The 18,961-nt window shown below is 41.1% G+C and overlaps 1 protein-coding gene across 4 annotated transcripts in view; it reads right to left on the bottom strand.

Annotated features, from left to right (window-relative positions):
- ntrk3b (neurotrophic tyrosine kinase, receptor, type 3b) overlaps positions 1 to 18,961 on the bottom strand; it is a 182,023-nt gene that overhangs the window by 33,348 nt on the left and 129,714 nt on the right. For all 4 annotated transcript variants that reach the window (XM_076742373.1, XM_076742463.1, XM_076742552.1 and 1 more), the window contains one exon: positions 9,476 to 9,664. In XM_076742373.1, the coding sequence (XP_076598488.1) occupies positions 9,476 to 9,664 (189 nt within the window). The remainder of the gene's footprint in view (positions 1 to 9,475; positions 9,665 to 18,961) is intronic.

The raw sequence follows: 18,961 nt of genomic DNA, 5'->3' as shown, positions 1-18,961 counted from the left end.
GATCAGAACAGAAGTGTCTGCAGAAACTGGCAGCCAGTTTGCCGGGTGAGAGCCCCACCAGGGACACTAACACATCACTGCTGTCAAAGCTTCATCCTCTAAAATCTGCTTTCCAAGAGTTGAGAAAAACATCCTCAGGTCGATACACATACATTTTAATTCAAAATGTGTTTTGACTGGATATCGTAGGCCAAACGTCTCTGACACTTTCCCAGCTAATAAAAGAACAGTGAATTTTTGTTTTTCAAATCTGAAGAGGCTGAACATCTATTTCCCACTGAATCCTTTCTCTACTTTCCTCCTGCTCTACTCCCTTTGAGAATTATGAATAATCTTTATCCTTATCTTTTGCTTTAATTCTTCTCGATGCACCCCTCCCGATCATCATTCATAATCACTGGAGGATCAACGCTGGCCTTGCTGTCGCCTGTCATGCTGAAGATCCAGCTATTGAAGCTTAATCTATTGTTGCACCCATCATTAAGCTTCTCCAGATGATAGTTGGTGAAATGACAAAAATGTAAAATTCTGAAGGTTGTCATTTATCAGCAGGCTCAAAAACTCTTTAAAACACATGCAGTATATTTCTTTGTCCAACTTTTTTTCAGAGGTTAGTTGTTGATTGTTATCTTGACTTCATTAATTCATTTATCCTCTCCTTTGCAGTGGGTGAGGTGGTATTTCATAGATGGATTTCTTATCGCCATGTGCAAATTGTGAATTTCCATCTGTTTTAATCACACTTTATCAGTTTTATCAGAATCTCTTTACTTCTATCTTTGTTGTTGCATATGTAAATTAACTGAAGCACGGTCATAGTTAATTTAACTTCACTATTTTAACAATCCACTCTTCTGTCTGACATGTTTGCCTCAGTTGCTACACACTGCTGTAATCACACGCAGGCAGTCCACCTTCAATGAACTCTCTCTGCACTTATACTCACGGAATTGTTTGTCTAAAATCCTTTTATGCTCTCTTTAACGCATTAGAAGTTACAAGCTGTCAAAATGTGACTTAAATTGTAGGCTAGGTATTAACACGTGTCAAGACAACAAATAAGTAAATGTAACTGAGTAGAACTGATGAGCCAGTCAGAACTCTCTCATGCTTGACCAGCTTGAACACTAGTGTCACTTTTCTTCCGGTGAGATGAACATCACTGCTAATTTAACAACATTGTCAGCAGCTTTGGAAACACGTCAAACTGGTAAACAGGTTTACACTCTGCACACTAGTAAGCAGGCAGATGCACTCAAGCACACTGACACACACTGCTTACAATCTAAGATGACACAAGGATACTGTATACTGTAAGAGTAAGAGTGAAGCTGATGTAAAATGAACCCACCCGTCACTGATTGCATCTAGAGGTTTCCATATAGATGAGTGCAGGTTGAGGGGCGACGTAAACAAGCTGCTGTTACTGCGTTGGCATCTCGCTTTTCACTCACAAACCTGCACCACTATAATTTCAGAGATTTCACTTTGTGGCCGTTTTCGCAAATAAAAACATGACCTGGACACACTTTAAAACCTGTTACATATTGAAAAATATAGTCATTGAAATGCTATTGAAATAAAGGTTATAATTTAAACACTTACAGTTTTCAGCTGAATTCAGTTTCAATAAACTGCAAGAGGTCTTTGCACCTGCAAATCACCAAACCGCACGCACTCGGCTGTGCTGTTATCAGCACAGGAAGAATCTGCAAGCCTCCGATACCTGAAATTAATTTCACCCTAATTAAGCTCCTGTTCTCTGTCCATGTTTCCTGGCCAAAATTTGACTTTAACCATTGTAAGTGTGTCAGACTTTTAATAAATGATGTCATTCATCTGATAAGAATGCAAGAAATCGTAGACTGCAAGTTTGTTTTTGTTTTATGTAATGCTGACTTGGTTCTTCAGAACTTCTTCATCCAGACTAGGGAGATTGGACAAAAACATTTTTTTCTCAAAGCTTTCAGAACTATTTACAAACTAAGCTTATGAGGCTAAAAAACTTCCACCTTTGCACTGGCTTATTTCATGTGTCAGAGTGGGCGCTTGCTCAACTCAACCCTCACTTTTTATTCTTCTCAGTGTTTACATTGCATTTGACATACGGGAGAAAAAGTCCTTTTATTTTCATTTTCAGAAGAACTCACTTTCCGTAAGTCAACTGTCTACTGTTTAGCCAGTAATTGATTTAAAAAACTCAAAGTAATGCAGCATTGCACACTGTCGGACTCACAATGGGCACTTAAAACCCATCAGGAGCAAAATCAGTGCAGCAGAAGCAGAGATGTCATCTGTTTTGTTGCAGGTATTCTTCTTCCTTGTCAAAACCTTCTTCCTACTTCAGCCTCGTTGCAACTCTACAGCAAGCCTAACTTTGTGTTTGTTTTGAAATGGTCATAGCTTGGTCAGGATTACAAGAAGATTGTTCACTTTTTCCCAATCCACGCTGACTTCAGTGACATCACTTGAGTCAGTGTATTGGAGTTTGCACAACACCTTTTATGCACCTTTTTCGACATGTGCAGTAGTACTCTCCAAGACCTGTAAACATACACTTTGATGTGTAAAATCAGAGGAGTTCCCCTTTAAAACAAAACTAAATTATCCCAAATCCTTTGTGACTGCTGTCATTGTTTCTTTCCTCCACTCCTGCAACTTAAATACAAAAATGGGTCTTTCTCCAGAAAATATCACAGTGTCCGCTACTAAAGCCACAACATCGAAAAACTGTTTAATTCTCCATTTGTACCAGTTGCCCCCCCTTCCTTATTTCCTGGATGTAAATATTCCATCTAGGTTTGTTGTATTCAGCTGCTAAATACTCACTGGCCACCTCATTCCTTCCCACTGATGGGAATGAAGCAGCTATTATGGAGCGTGGCAACAGTGGAGAGGACAAGTTACTTTAACCTTCAGTTTCCTCTGCAGGCAGACTCAGGCTGCATCCTGCAGCCTATTTACCCAGAGTGGCACGCTGAAAAGCCCTGAGATTAAATCTCCATCCCGCAGCTCAGCATCGTTCATTTGTCCTGGCTCACCTGAGGCCTCGATGCCAGCAAACATTCTCCCTGGAGGCCGAGAGACAACGCAGCACCAAGATTTACTCAGCTCGTCAGGTCAGGCTGCTGGGGGAGCACAGATGTTTGGAGGGCTTTGTTCTGTACCTATGTCTGTCGAGGTGTGTGTGTGTGTGTGTGTGTGTGTGTGTGTGTGTGTGTGTGTGTGTGTGTATGTGTGTGCGCGCGTTTCACCACAAATACCTGCCAAGTTTCCCCAGTTTCAGTGTGTGTCTGTGTATACATTTTGAGGGTGTGTTTTCTCCAACTACCTGCCAACTTTGTGCATTCGTGTGTGTGTGTTTGTGCCTCTCAGGTGTGTGAGAGTATTTTTGTGCCTGACAGCTTTCCTGTTTGTGTGTGGTGGGTCAATCAATGCATGTCTTCTGGTTATTGACAACATGTCTTTTGCAGGGTGGATGCTTTAACATTGAGTATCAAAAATACTGAGGACATCCTCCCGATCTCAGCTCTGATCTACATTCAGCCACTTGTCAGGAATTATAATTCACTCACACAATTTCTTCTTGGGGACATTTTTACAAGACTGCCACATTAGGTCGGCACTCATAAAACATTACCACTATGACGTTAAATTACAACGTATTAAAACTCCAAGTATCTCATGAATGTTTATGACTGCTTATCAGCCACACATTTTTGTGATTCATGCTACAAACACAAAGGATTCAAAGAGGAATTTATCGATATTAAAAACCACTCATATCATTTTTTTCCCACTCCCCTCTGAGATTTTGTCTCTGACACTTAAAAGGAAATCAAAAAGAAAGTCTTTTTAATGAGATCACTGAAATGTACTTCTAGTTTAACTTGTCTATAAAGAGTGCCACAGGATCTTAATAGTTAGGTGAGAGGTACTCATCCAGCAGCTAATAGCATGCAAACAGCTCTCTGCCATTAAATTCACTGTAGCACAGGGCCTCTGTGTCTGTTGGCATCATTGGGCAACTGCGACATGAACACCAGCATTACTGTTGACTCTCAGTAGGTACCTCCACCTAACCTGCTGCAGCTGGCTGACTGCCGGCCCGTGTTTCTGTCACTCCTGCCCAGCCTTGGTGAACACTGTGGCTTGTGTGAATAAGCACCTGTGCCTGGCTAAGCTGTAACAATGAACATGCATCACCAATCATCTTGATTGCACGTAACTTAAGTCTTGTTCAGAGATTTCTGGAAACAAAGAGCAGGCCAGGCCCATGGTAGAAGTTCAGAGAAATACATAAGCATTATGAGATAAATAACCATAAAATTTAACTTTGTCAAGTATATAAATGCATTATGAAATAAAAATAAATGTTAAAAATGATGTTATTTCATCATTGTCATTTTTGTAGTAACAAGGCTTGATTGGGCTTCATTTTTATTTCAATATGGTTATTGTTATTTACTAATATTTCAAATTTCATTTCAAAATGTCACTTATTTGAATGACACTGTATCTCATAATGACACATGTCATTTCATAAAGTCCCATGTAGGACAGTGGAGTTGTAAACAATGCTGACCCCATCACCTTTCAGCCAATCCCATGTCTCTGTTTTTGTTCAAAAATAATTAAAATAGATACATAAAGAATGAAAAAAGAGGACTGAGGGGAGAAGTCCAAACCCTGAATAGGTCAAACCTCCAACAAGACTTGTGCTGTAGTGTAAGGAACATCTTTATTGTCAGTCCAACATCAGTTCAGTTTCAGCTTGTGGTTTTCATCAGGGTCATCCTGCAAGGTCACTCTGCTTCTTCAGAGGATGAAAGTCTGCCTACGTTCTCAAATACACACATCTGGAATCGCTGTGTGAAGTTGATGCTGGATTGTTGGTTTTGGAAAGTTACAGAATTTTTGGACACTGTTCAAGCGTTTGAAAAACACCTCTGTTGAAACATGCTGACCTCTTCACTCCCCACCAGCTGGTTTAGATTGTCTTTTTGCTCATCAGCTGTGTGTCTTTGTTGGAGGGACATCTTTAGAAACCCAGCGCTGCAGAGGTAACTCACATCAACCAGTTCAAACTGGCTCTTCACTTTGATGCTGAGTAATAAACTCGAGCAGGGCAGCCTAGCTACAGATGAGTCAGAGCTTAGCATATGCAACCTTGTTAAGCTAAATAGTTAGTTATGTTAGTGTCTGTGTGCTGTGGTCATTTACAGCAGAAGCTGTTGGTTGACTCAGACTAACATTGGCATTGTTGCTGGTCTAGCTCACAGAGGCAGGGGCCATGTGATTGGCTGAGGCGGTGATTGGTGACAATTTACAGTATGAAAACAGTGTCATTATGAAATAAACATTTCTATCATTAAATCAAAAAGAACTCCAACAGAAGTCTATTGAATGAAAGTAAGAGTAATGAAATGCCATTTCAAAATAAGAGTTTTCTAAAATTATTTCAGAATTTACAACCAGTTTATTTAAATATTTCCTACAATTTGATTGAATGGGCATTTATTTTGTATTTATTAATCTAATATTGAACGCTTGTGTGGCACCTTACACAACACTTACATAGAGAGATAAAATTGTGATTGACTTCCTTTTGACAATGGCTTCTCCCTAAGCTCACCCTCAGTGTAACTGCTGGATTAAAGTTAAAGCAGTACGTACTAAAGCAGTAAGTACACTTAAGCAGTAAGTACTTTGCATTTGCTGCTCAGGGGAGGTACTTCATAAATCCAGCAAAATAAAATAGCAATATCTGACATATTAGAGGAGAGGCACACTATCCACCTTGAGCTATCGTCCCCACAGACAGAGTACAAAATGTCTATAAAAGCAGAAAATACATTTATGTAAGTGTGCTTTGGCAAAATTTTATTAAATATTATATTAAATATTCAGGGTTTGTTTCATTGAGTGATGGAAGGAACTACTCATTACAGTGTTGACCTGTCAACACACATGAGAACGCTGGTCCAGTGTTAATGCTAAAACAGAATTCGTCACATTTTTGCACACACCGCCTGCTCCCAGATTTAGCAGAAAATGGCCAGTTACATGATGACAGGCACTTAGTCTTAGTTTACAGTGGCAGGAAACAAGAAATGTGGAGAAATACTTTAATATCTTAATTGACTCTGGCTTCGATGCAGCTTCTTGTCACCTCTTTAGTTTGCAAAAGTTTTGTAAACCATTTAAATGTGTTTGCTGAAGCATTTTTAATTTACTCTTCAATTTACTTTCATTTCCATTGCCTACTGTTTTGTCTGTGTGGTTGTACATGGATTGAAAAAGGCAGCTGCATTTGATCTTTACTGTGCCTGTCATCACGTCTGGAGGCTTCTCTGATTGGATCTTCAGTGAGTTTTAATGGGATTTTGGTCTATCTGGATATAGTTTTCACGGGACTGCACCTGGCATCAACAAGCATCTTTTAAGAGCTCTTTCTACCACAAAGTTTCCATTTGGCTCCTTTCTGCGCTGAGCTGAAAGGAACTCATCTTGGACTTCTTTAGTTACAAATTAAAGCAGGTTGTTTGAATTCACAACTGGCTAGCCTGTGGGGCTGTTCTGCTTCAAACTATAATTCAAGGAATCACAGCCTTGGAACACGAAAACTGCCTTTCAGTCAATCTTCTCTGCATTTCCATTCATTTGCTGAGTTTTCAAGCTGCCAAATTACTCACTCCTTGTCTCTGCTGGTAACATTTTAATCTTCAAAAACATCACCTTGAGCATAATTATGTCTCTGTTACACCAAAAGCAGAGGGGACAGAGTGGGGATTTGTCCGAGCTGTGCCCACGTGTGATATCCCTAATAACATGGATATAATGAAAGGCTACGCGTTATACTCCAACATCAAAAGCTATTGTCTAAATTTGGCCAGCGGGATGTGACAAATCCGTAATTAAAATAGCAAGCTGAGTGATAAAACAAAGCCACTTGCTGGGAGACAGCGGATCCGGCTAGATATGAATCTGTCATTAGGCTAAAGAATTGTCCTTTGCCTTTTCTGCCCTTATCTCCCTAATGCCGCTACATTTCCCCAGGATTGGCCCTTTTCAGCTTGGCCTGAAAAAAAAAAAAAAAGCTGATCTCAACGAACGTCCTAATCAGTCACGGCTCGCCTGTTTACTGCAGCGAAAGTCCAGGCCACCGGTTCATCTAGAAGATGAACCAATTGCATGACAGCACTTCATGTTTTTAAATTGGCATCAGAGCAGCAACTGCGCTTCCACTTTTCTTGCAATGCCCCCAATCTTTCGAGCTGTTTACAACTGCATGTGCACAGGTTCAACTAGAGGGCAACTACAATTGGATGATATTTATTTTATTTGTTCATGTTTTTTCCTGCAGTGAGGAATGACAGCAGCACTTCCACTGTTTTCCTGACAGTCAAGCTACTGTGTGCTCAGTCCTTCCTCTAGAACTATTAAACTGATGGCACAATAGTATATATTTTTGCCAGGATTGACTTGAAGATCAAACACTCATGAATAATGCATCTGGTAAGGCACACTGGAACTACTGGTGTGAGCTCTGCAGCAGGCAATTTCCCATCACATGCAGCTGTTTTAACAGAAGCCAGCATGGCAGAGAGCGGCAACAAACTGTTCCTCCTCCTCCTCCTCCTCCACTCTACTGTTATTGTTGGAGCTGATTTCAAAATGCACAGTGGGGAACACTATAAATTACCCAGAGAACTGGTGGTGGAAGCAGACACCACATTAGTGGACTCCTGATGGACGTAGGTAAGTGTGGGTGTGTTCAAATTTATGTGTCCTAGTGTCACTACTGCTGGACAGAACTAGAGAGAGGTGTGTGTGTGTGCATGCATGTGTGTGTGATACGCTGGCAGCAAGCTGTTCTCCTGGACAAGAAGCTTTCAAGTAAATGAATGAATACATAATAGTTTGGCGGCCGAGCATCAATAAAGCAGCCATGCCGTATCTGAGCTCTTTGGTTGACACGTGAAGCTGCAGGACGACCAGGCTGAGCGAGGACAATGGGGACTCAAGGGACCCCTGACTGAAGTCACATATCAAACCATAGAGGAGGTGGAGGAAAGCACGCCTACATCCACATACATGCAGAGACTTGTTTTCACTGTCATACACCTACACACATACTGTAGATGTACACATGGATACACATTTCCTTTCCTTGTGTACCCTGAGGGTAAAGAAAACATTCGTATTCAGTGAATGATCAGCGGAGGCAGTTTGGAGCCATTTTGTTTTTCCAGCTGATGGCAGAAAGCAGTGCCCATTAAGACCCTGTGATGAATTCAGGGTTCATTTCCTACAGTTTCCGTTTTAATGCACGCACATACAACTAAATCTAAAAAAAGACAAGGGATGCAGCCTGCAGAGAGGCAGAAGAGTCTGTAAAGTCTACGTCAAAGCTGCCATCATGCACATCCACAGTCTAACTTTCAATTCCAGGTGCACGGTAATCGGGAGAAAGTTTCATTTGCGCCCACTGTCATTTATTCATTAGCTCGCAATCAGATCTCCTGTGCAAGGCATGAGACGTTATAAATCAGTCACTGGCTGGTCATTAACAATTCATGTAATTCATAATACATAAGACCCGTCATTTATTTATTTATCACCTCTAAATGGGATTTCCTTCCCTCTCATTGGCTCCCACTCAGAAGTCAACTTCTGTTAGCCTGACCACAGCCATTTTGAGAGCAAGCCAAGCTGTAACAATGCAGATCTAAACCAAAAGGGACCAGGATAGCCCGGTCCCATGTGCTGCCATTCACACAGGAGGAGAGTCTTTTCCCTGACTGAATCCGGCTGGTTTGACTGTATCATCTGGAAGGGAAGCAGCAGGCGCCAGGCTGTGGCTGGCTGCTGGCACACTTGTTTTCTGCTCATTCTCTTGAGCAGTTAATGTAATTGTGAGTAATTAGGCCTTAAAGTGGTCTTGTCTTTCCCCCAACCTGGAACATGAGTCCCAAGGGAGAGTGAGTGAGTGAGGTGGAGAGGGGCTGTCTGAACACCAATTCAGAAGGCTGCTTTTGTCTAAACAGATCCTATACGAAGCGCCTGGAACGACGCCACCAGATGCTAACACCATATGATCACACTGACTCTGTGGATGACACTAAATTAGACAATTGCCCCGAGGGTCCCAGCGCACAGCAAATTACAATGGAAATGCAACGGTCGAAATGAGCCTCGAGAGGACGTGATGCTTGCTATCTGGCTCTCTGACCACATGCTGGTCTTTTCTTTGCAGTGCATTATATTCTTTAGAGTTTCTTAAGTGCCTAACAGTTTCACTTTGCCTCATGCTTGAACAGCAGTGGTTTATGGGTGCCTTTGTATCTCCATAAAAGAAAGTCAAATCATGTGTCACAGAGTCTAACAGTGGTGTCTAATGGTTCCCCGTAGCAAAGAGGGATGCATCACCGTGGTGGACGAGCGCTAATACACAAACTTTACAGGGACTTACAGGTGGCTGGCTTGTTGCAGTTGTGTCCATGTCTAAAGTACTGAGGATTCTCCACCACAGGAATACGAGTCATCCCTATGACGACCGCATCAGGACCCGCATCCAGAGTACAGGGGGTAATAATCCCATGGTTGACATGATGAAGAGGGCTGGCAGAGTCTTCCTCACCACTGATCACAGCTACTGGACCTGGAAGGAGAGAGAGGGAAGGTGAGTTATTTGACAATGTAAATGTTACTTATCTGACGTTTAAGTCTGTTGGTCAGTCTCATTGTTACATAGGAGAACATACTGAAATGTAACACGCCTACCTGAGGTATCATGCATGGAAAGCATGCAGTTCAACTCCACCTACTCTTAAAATGTGTTTTTATTATTGTGATTTCACTTGGATGTTTAAGCTTCACTGTGCAGAATGATGTATGTATAGGGTTTGACTCTAGAGGCTTGTTTTCACATTCATCAGTATTTTGTATGTCTTAAAACAAGTCTGGAGGGGACCTTAATGAACAGTCCATGTGTCATCTTAATCAGATGACTTATGGGCAACTGTTGGCTGGTTTGTGGCAGGTTTCAGCCACAGGCCAATGAAAATAAGTTAGCGTATTTGCAGTTATTAATGTGAGTCTGAAAAGATGTGTAGTTACAGATAATAACTCAAATTAATGTAATATATGCAAATGAAGTAACTAAAACCGTTTCAAGGTTAGATTTACAAGAGTTTTCTCCACATTAACCACAGCAAGTGATGTCAAAATCCCAAGTCACATTTGTCACATGTACGAAAACATTATTTTGTTTGTTTTAAAGCTTGACAGAAAATTAACCTGCAGCTATTTTGAGAGTTGACTAATCGTTCCAGTAAATTTTCAAGCAAAAATGCCTAATTTTCTCTGGTTCCAGCCTGTCAAATGTTATTATTTGATGCTTTTTTTGTTGTTGTTGCTGCTGTTGTTGTTCATGTATGATAGTCAACCAATCAGTTCTGGGCAACTGTTTGTACATAATTTACATAAAAACAATTAATTGCTTAATCAAAAATAAGTAATTTGCAGATCAATCAATAATGAAATAGCCATTAGTTTATTCATAGATTCATTAAAACATCCTTTCATCCCTTCTTTCGGGTTCCAGTAAACAACATTAGTTACCACATCAAAATACTCCTATATGTTAGTAGTTCTCTGCTGGTTGAATTTAGAGTGTCATACAACAAATTCCTATCAACCAGCAATAATTTCTTTTCCTTTCCTTTGAAAAAAAAAAAAAAAAGCCCCAACATGAGTTACTGTCAGCTGATGTGATTCACTTTCCTGTTCTATCACCTTGCGTGAAAAACAACTCGACAAATGCAATCTTCAGAGGGGAGGGAGGAAAGAACGGGGGAGCGAGGGATGGGAAACAGCAAGTGGATATAAAGTCAACAGCCACCAGTGGCTGATGCAGTGGAGCTGTGACAGTGAATCTGTTTACCCACAAAGCTGAGTGTCTCGCTCACCTTGACAACACAGTAAATAGTAATGAAGACCCAGTCATATCAAATTATAGACCCTGAGCTGCGGTTGTGTGTGTGGGGGGGGTGACACGTGAGTAGGAATTTATTTACAACATTTGCTCTTACGCAGGGCTTTCATACCTGAGCACCTGTTTTATTGGAAGGATGTGCACAGCAGAGCCCGGGCCTTCACTGGGCGACTGCCTACCCAACCACTGGGGACGAGTGGCACGCTACAGCTCTGAATCCCTGCTGATGCCTCTGACCCTCTGCTACACAGCACAGGCAGTCAGATACATGTGCAGTATACTGCGTCAAATATCGCTACACTTGAAACAAAATCATTACATGGAAAGTCATGATGAGTAAGATGAATAAAAGTCTTTAAAAAATGAGAAAAGATACCTCAAAAGGATGATTTCTTTGTGCTTTTTAATACAACATGAAATGGAATGAAACCCCATCTGATCAGAGTGCAGAGCCAGATCAATGTGGCCTCAGGGAACCTCCAAACCGCAGCACTCAAAACTACACAAAAACCTCCAGCTTGATTCTTTGGGAGATGAAGGTTTTCTGATGAGTGAAGGGGAAATTGGACTTCTTGACTTCAGAACATCCTAAAAATTGTATTTATGTTACCTGAGTGATGAAAAGGCCCACTAGCCTGTGAGAGGGTTTTTATCATCTGAGACGTTTCCTGTGCACAGAATGGAATTCAGCACTGGACATTTTCCCTGAAAAGTCTATCTGAGAGTAAAGTTCCTCTCTATTAAACCAACTTTGATTTATTCAGGAGACCTGGAAAATGAAATGAGCTGACTTTCGGCTATTTTTCATTTCTTTTCATGTCTTATCCTTTTCACAACAGTTCTAATTTTTCTAGTCCTGAAGTTATACGTCTTGTCCTATGAAATGTGTGATAATAAATATGTGAAATCTACATCTAACATTAAATCAGCTTATTATATATAGATGCTAAAGTCAATTCATTTGTAGCCATCTCAACCCTACAACATGTCTGGCACTATCAGCTTCATGATGTAAAGCAGGCTGCTGTCATATTAAAGAAATAGTTCAGCATCTTGGGTATTATTCGCGTTTGCAGCAATATCTATATGAGAAGATTGATACCACTTTCATGTAGGGATGTGCCAGTGTCAAATATTTACATTATGATTATAGGGGCGAAAATATCACGTTAAAGAGTGTTATTGTGATATTTTGTAGTAAGCACAACTGTACCTGCAGGGTAGCTGAAATCATTTTAAAACGGAAAAGTGTTTGTAATGTTGCACAGAACATAACTGGCCTTTTGATTGGTCCTATAATCCATTTGCTGCACATAGCCTCCACACTGTGACTAACATACACAACAGAATGAAGATGGCCTGTCAGGAAGAATGTTATGCGTGCAATCTTGAAGTGTGTTTCCTCTTTGCTAGTCAAATAAAACACCTGAGCGCCCATAAAGTAACTGCACTTCAGCAGGACGACTGGCTAATGTTAGTACTGTGACTCACGACCAGAGAAGCCTGACAGACTGAGATCCTGGTTTTGTGGTCCCGCTATGGTTCCCACCATTTGACTAGGAGAAAGGTGCACTCTTGTCGCTAATCAAGCTGAAACTCCTAATAAAGACTGGAGAGCCGAGCTGTGTTCACAACATACGTTTCACACTATCATTAAACAGTATTATCACACTGATAGTCTTATTACAAAAATGTGTTGCCTATGTTGTTCACTGTGCAAATTTGGGCTAAAATAGCGTGCATATTTGGATATGTTCTTGTCCTCTTTGTGCAATGGGACTAAGGCTGGCATTTGTTGTTCTTCTGGCTTCACTGAATGCACCTCCCGCTACAGCACCCCCAACTTAAAGCCCCTTCCCACAGCAAGCAAAATGGCAAGAGTACAACCGATCATCAAAGGACACGCCATCATCGGCAAAAAAATCATTCATCTAACATATTCAGAGAAACACACACCAGTTTAACCAGGGATTCCTTCTAGAAAAGTCTGAGATCGCTGTGTCTTGCTGCTGTTCGAGGTTTAGTTAAATCTCTTTGCTCACATCTTTATACACTTTGCCAGCCAATAAAAATCTCCAGCAAACATCCGTTTAGTTTTCTGTAAGTAATATGTCAGTCCTGCTTAAATTCCCCTATTGTTTTCAAGAGGCACGTCAGTCCAGTCGGTATTATTCAATGTTCTTTCACCTAACCTTGTGCAATCCTGGTGCAGCAAATGTTTTATGTTTATGTAAGGTGCAGTCCGCAGGTGCATTAGCTAATTCAGTCAAATCAATTGATCAAGTGTGACATTTGCATCATCTGTTTCTCTGAGTTTAGAAGTCAATCTAATTTACCCTACAGGAGCAGAGACATTGCCGCCATCCCCTCCTGGGTTTTAAAATGGACTCGTTCATTAAGCAACTGTACAAGTGCTGGGCCAGCAGGTCCATCTGTGGAGCAGGCCTCAGTGATGAATTAAAGAGCATGCAAACCTTTGAACCCGCCACCTTTCAGACACAAGCCGGCTTTTATCTCGAGGCTTTGTTCTCTTGTACCTTGCATAATCACACTGAATTAAACCCAAAACCTTTTTAACAATACTTTGAAAAAAGTGTGACAGACAACCCTTTTTTCTTGAAACACCTCTAATCCCACACGAACTCTAACTCATGACTACAGAATTTATTTCATTCAGATTACAAACTATTCACACATTTTGCTGTAATTGGATAAGAGGCACTTTGTGGCCTCACAGAAACTCACTAACTCACTGTCACATTCACCTGTTTGGTAAAAGGGAGGCCGTTTGGTAAATGCAGACATGCTAACCTGCACCTATGACTATGAAGTTATAGCATCTTGAATTTATCAGATGACATTTTATGTCGTCACCCACAGGCAAAGAAAGCAGCTGTAAATTTAACACTTTCACCAGGAAGGAAATAAAGTGCCACTGCTGCACTTTGCCTTTCCCTTTTCCTTGTTTGTTTGTTAGCATGTGTGTATATGTGCTGTGTCATGTGTCACACTAACCTCTACAAGTACAATTAATCTTGTGGCTGAAAATCCCAAAGGCCAAAGATTTTACAAGGCTGTATAAATCATTTATTTCTCCTTTTAAATATCTATGAAACATACGTAGCATTAAGCCCTGTCAGATCTTGACCGGTATCATTTTTTTTCTACATCTGAACAATAAAATCTGGTTAAGACCCTCTCATGCCTGCAATAAACAAAATGACAAGGGCATAATTTCCACTGGGGATGGGGGGTGGCATGTTCACCTCCTATTTTTGCTCCTGTCACTTTTATTGTTTTGGGTAAATTTTCTCACTCTTATTGTCCTGCCTTCATAATCCAGATGACAGACAATCTGAGATGATAAAAATGTTGATGCGCTTCCTTGAGTCACCTTCAGTTATAAGTGTACGCGGAGCAGTGAGTAGAACAGAGGGTGCTGCGTGGATCTTCTTTTGTCCTGGGTTTTGCCTCTCATGTCACATGCAGCCGCTGCCCTATCTATCTTATTGGTGAAGGTCGCTGCGGTTGTACACAAAGAATTCCTACTCTGGGCTGAAGATGCATTTGGTCAAATACTCCATACTCTACTAGACTATACTAGATTATTTAACAGAAAATATGTTCCAATCATTTTTACAGGTTTAAATGTAAAATCTTAAAACCTGAAACACACACACACACAAACACACACACACACACACACACACACACACACACACACCACAAACAGCAACAACATAAATGGAAAAGCACTGTTTGCAAGTGGCAAAAGCATCTAAATCAAAGAAGCCATTACTTTCCTTGCCTGTAGCTCTCACACATTAGCATGTCAGCACCTGCTTGTTTAAAAGCCAAATTAGGTGATATTGCACATTTTTCTTATCATCCAGGAAATTCCACGAAAAGACCAAAACCAACAATGAAAGCGTTCTTAATGTTTTTGTGCCATAGACTTCTGTTGTTGTCAAAATAAATAAAAACACATCAGCTGTAGCACTGGTTGGCATCCTCCTTCCCTACTATGAACACGCACTATAGTTTATTTTGAATCAATCCCATACGTTGTCCTGTGCCTCTAAATACTCACTTGTGAAGTAAGAGTGTATTAATCCATAACTGAAAATAGTCCCCAACAAATTAACAAGTTACTCCTTTTGGCAAAAAAATATTTACATCTTCAGAGGGAACCAATAACCCCAGAGTTGAGTGCCAGAGATGTGGTAGGGAAAGTACTGATTTGGACTAACGCAATGTAGAACATCACTGCTGTTGCTTTTTTGTCTGTAGGTGCCACAGGTTGGACTGGAACTGCCTTTGAAACTTCTGGTGCTGTGTCTATGGAACCGCACCACACTGGCCAGCCCTGGTTCTGGGTGCTTTGCATCAGTGATACTGTGTGTCCTCATTTATGCGTTATTCTCCTCATTGGTGACAATAAATGTTATCAGTATGCCCATTCATCATTCTTCCTCCTCACTCTCTTCTGCATGGGCTATTTTTTACAACAGGCTCTGGGTTTTCTGGTCTCACCGACGCAATTTATTTATTCCATCTCTCAATTCTGTTTTCACTGTGTTTTTATTATAGGAATTATTTGTGCAAATATATGACACCAGACAAAAAACCAACAGGGGTGTTTGTCAGTAGAGCCACCTTTTGTTTCTCTGCTGCAAAGTGAGTGCTGAAGGTGATTCTCAGGACAAAAAAAAAAAAAAAAAAAAAAAAAAGGCAGTGGGTGACTCTGTAGGGTTTTCCCTGTGGTGGGGAATAAATTGTGCAGAGTGTGATTGCTTCCGTTCCACCTCCTTGTGGTAATTATCGCACAGATTCCTTTCAAAGGTAGTTAATTAGGACTGGAATTAACTCGAGGACATGTAAAATGAACAGGAGAACACAGGAAGGATAACTCACTGAGGCAAGGCCCCACTTCTAGTTCACGATGGATTTGGAACAAATTAAATCCATACGTGGGAAGGGTCGAAAACAGTGAAATCAAGGCGGACATCTTGCTTCTGATGTGAAAACAATGGATTTGCAACCACTTGTCATAGTCATTGCTTTATTGATAAATCTATCAAAGACAGTATTTTGCTATTCAGTGCTGTGACTGTACACGAGGCTAATTCACTCATATTGATAAACACTGGCTTCCAAACAAGAACCTTGAACTTAAATCTCAAGAATTGTTGATGCTAAAATAAACCACCTCCCATGATTATTGAAAACCATCTGACGTTGCGACCACTAGCTTTGGAGCAGCAAATATGCAAACCCACACAGCAAGTACAGTGTTAGTGCTATAAAAAGGCCAGCTAATTGCCAAATGCCACTATCAATTGAAGATGCCTTGAGGTTATGTGCAAAGCTCAAATGACAGCTCTACACTGAAGAAGACATGTAAATAGCTCTTCTGACAAATGGCCTCAACCTGCTCACTCAACCTTCCACTCACAGATGAGCATGGTGAACATGTGACAGACGTGCAGACCCGGGGCAAACGCACACTGACCCCATTTTGCACGGTATCCAAATAGTGGCCTCTGTACAGTTATACACCCCTGGACTGTGTGTTGTTTCCTCCCCAGTTGATGGTGACCAATGGTGGCAAATACTGAGCACTTGGACAGCTAATGTTTATTCTCCTCTGCGATGTAGGCTATTGACAATTTATAGTTGTCCCACACAGCTCAATGTGCTCTCTCTTTATTGTGGTATAAACAATGCTGAACACTGAGGGGAAGGACGGCCGAGTCAAGACAGAAATAAACATGCATTTGAAATCTGCTGTAAACCTATCAGTCATTGCATCTGAAGCCACTTGTGCGTCCTCTGAAATCAAGCGTCTACACCATGCTGAACATTATCTGCAATGACACAGGACTGAACCAATTACAGTTTGTGTTGCTGTGGTCTTGATGCTCAGAATGATAATAAAACAAAACACTGAGATTGTTATTCTAACTCCGTTCCCTCAGTGCCCTATCAGCTTTTATATCTTTGACAGCACATTACCCTGTAAGCTCCCTGAAGACAGACGAAGCAATTTTACACAAGTCTGAAAAGTGATGGGAAATGACATCATCCAACAGTCGGGCTGTCCTGGGTCTGTTCCTTGATTTATGACTATGACAGAGTTAGGATCTTTACCAAAACCAGGACCTATGTTTTATTACCTGTTATGCGCCCAAACACAAATTGAAAACAAAATACACAGTGATCTGAGAATGTATTCAGATCCATACCAGTCTCCACTCTGTTTGGGGTTTCATTCTTCTCTCACGGAAATGTAATCAGAAAGGGCCAAATGAAATGCTTGTGGTGGCATTGTTACAGAAACTAGTTTGCATGATAAACTCTGCAGTAAAGGCAACAGCGCATGCATACACACATATAGTACAAACACATGCACAGCAACATCCACACACTCCATGGCTATATTTCTTATCGTGGCATTAGAATATGAAATGATTCCCTAACGTCGAGCATCTGGCATGGCTTGCACGTAAATCACAGAGAGCCACATTCGGCCACTGCAGCACACAAAACGGCTTGATGATTGTGCACATCAGTGCTGCGGATGAAGCCTCTGCATGCTAATGTGTCCCATCATCCTACTGGGGCGCAACAAGTGTGCTAGAGGTGACGAGGGGGGTAAATTACTAGTCAGAGAGGCGGATTAGGATTTCTTCATTGTGATAAAATGTGGTGAAAATTTGTTTTCGGCGTCTGCTTAACAGACATATATTACCAAACTGAATCAGTTCAAAGGACTGAAGCTGAATGATTCCTAATCTATAAATATTTATAACCGGCTCGGTAGCTAGACAGACAGCTACTTCACTGTGCTCCCAAGAGAAAAAAATGTTTTCACAGTCTGCACGTGGAACATGAACAGTGTGTAGCTGAGTACCTAAAAAGGTAGCTGAAAACACAAAAAGCCAAACCAATTTCTCTGCAAAGCTCTGATTGTACGTGAGGAACAGTACAACTCTTACCATATGTACATTGCTGCCACAGGAAAATGAGACTGAGGCGGGCTCTGACTACAGAGTCTCAAAATCCTAACTGATTTTGAAATTGGGTTGCATCACACACATGAAACTTCACAATTGTTCATCTTTCTAATCTCAATTCAATTCACATACTACAAGTAATTTCACATGATCTCATGGGGAAGCAGATGTAAACAACTTGTTGTAGTAATGCTTTACAGTGAGAAAAAAAAAGGCAGAGGGTTAAACGAGTTGGGAAGGGAAAAAGGTTAGGGAGACGTGGTCAATACGGGTTGTGTCAGTTTTAATATCTGTCAACAGTAGTATGATAGCCAACATTAGCCTCAAGTGCTGACGGCTCCACCGTCAGTTCCTCCGGAGCTCGTAAACTTGTGTCTCTCATTGGCTATTATGGTCCCTCTTCGCGAGTGCTGACATAATCATCCGGATTTTAATGTGTACATATGAAAGATGTTCGGGGCAGCCCCAAAGACAGTGAGCAGTTTGGTGGTTGAAGACTTGATCTCTAAACCCCTCGCAGATAATCTGGGCTGCACATGGGTACCGACCAAGGTCCAAGACCAGATCAGGAGGGGTGAATAGGGAATAAATTGTGCCAAAACTCCTGTAGTCTGAGTCCGCCTTAAGAGTCCACAGACATTCTAGTGCCACTGGGGCTTTGAGCGACATGCTTACATAAGTAAGCTAACATGCTCACAATGACAATGCTAACATGCTAATCTTTAGAGTAATGTATACTTGTTCTGCATGTTAGTTTAGCACTAGGATTCATTTGCTGAAGACCTTGACTATTTGTACTAAAATTTCATGGTAATCAAACCAACAGTAATCAAGCCCTTTTACTCAAAAGCCAAGCTGTCAAGTTCATGGTGGTGCTAGAAGAAAAACAGGTGATTGATAAAGTCAGCAGGCATTATCCTTTGGGAACCATGAGGGTCTATATAAG

This window comes from Chaetodon auriga, chromosome 1 (genome assembly GCF_051107435.1).
Source record: "Chaetodon auriga isolate fChaAug3 chromosome 1, fChaAug3.hap1, whole genome shotgun sequence".
NCBI classification, from domain to species: domain Eukaryota; kingdom Metazoa; phylum Chordata; class Actinopteri; order Chaetodontiformes; family Chaetodontidae; genus Chaetodon; species Chaetodon auriga.
The sequence above is the reverse complement of the archived record's forward strand: the minus strand, read 5'-3'. Positions and strand labels throughout refer to the sequence as shown.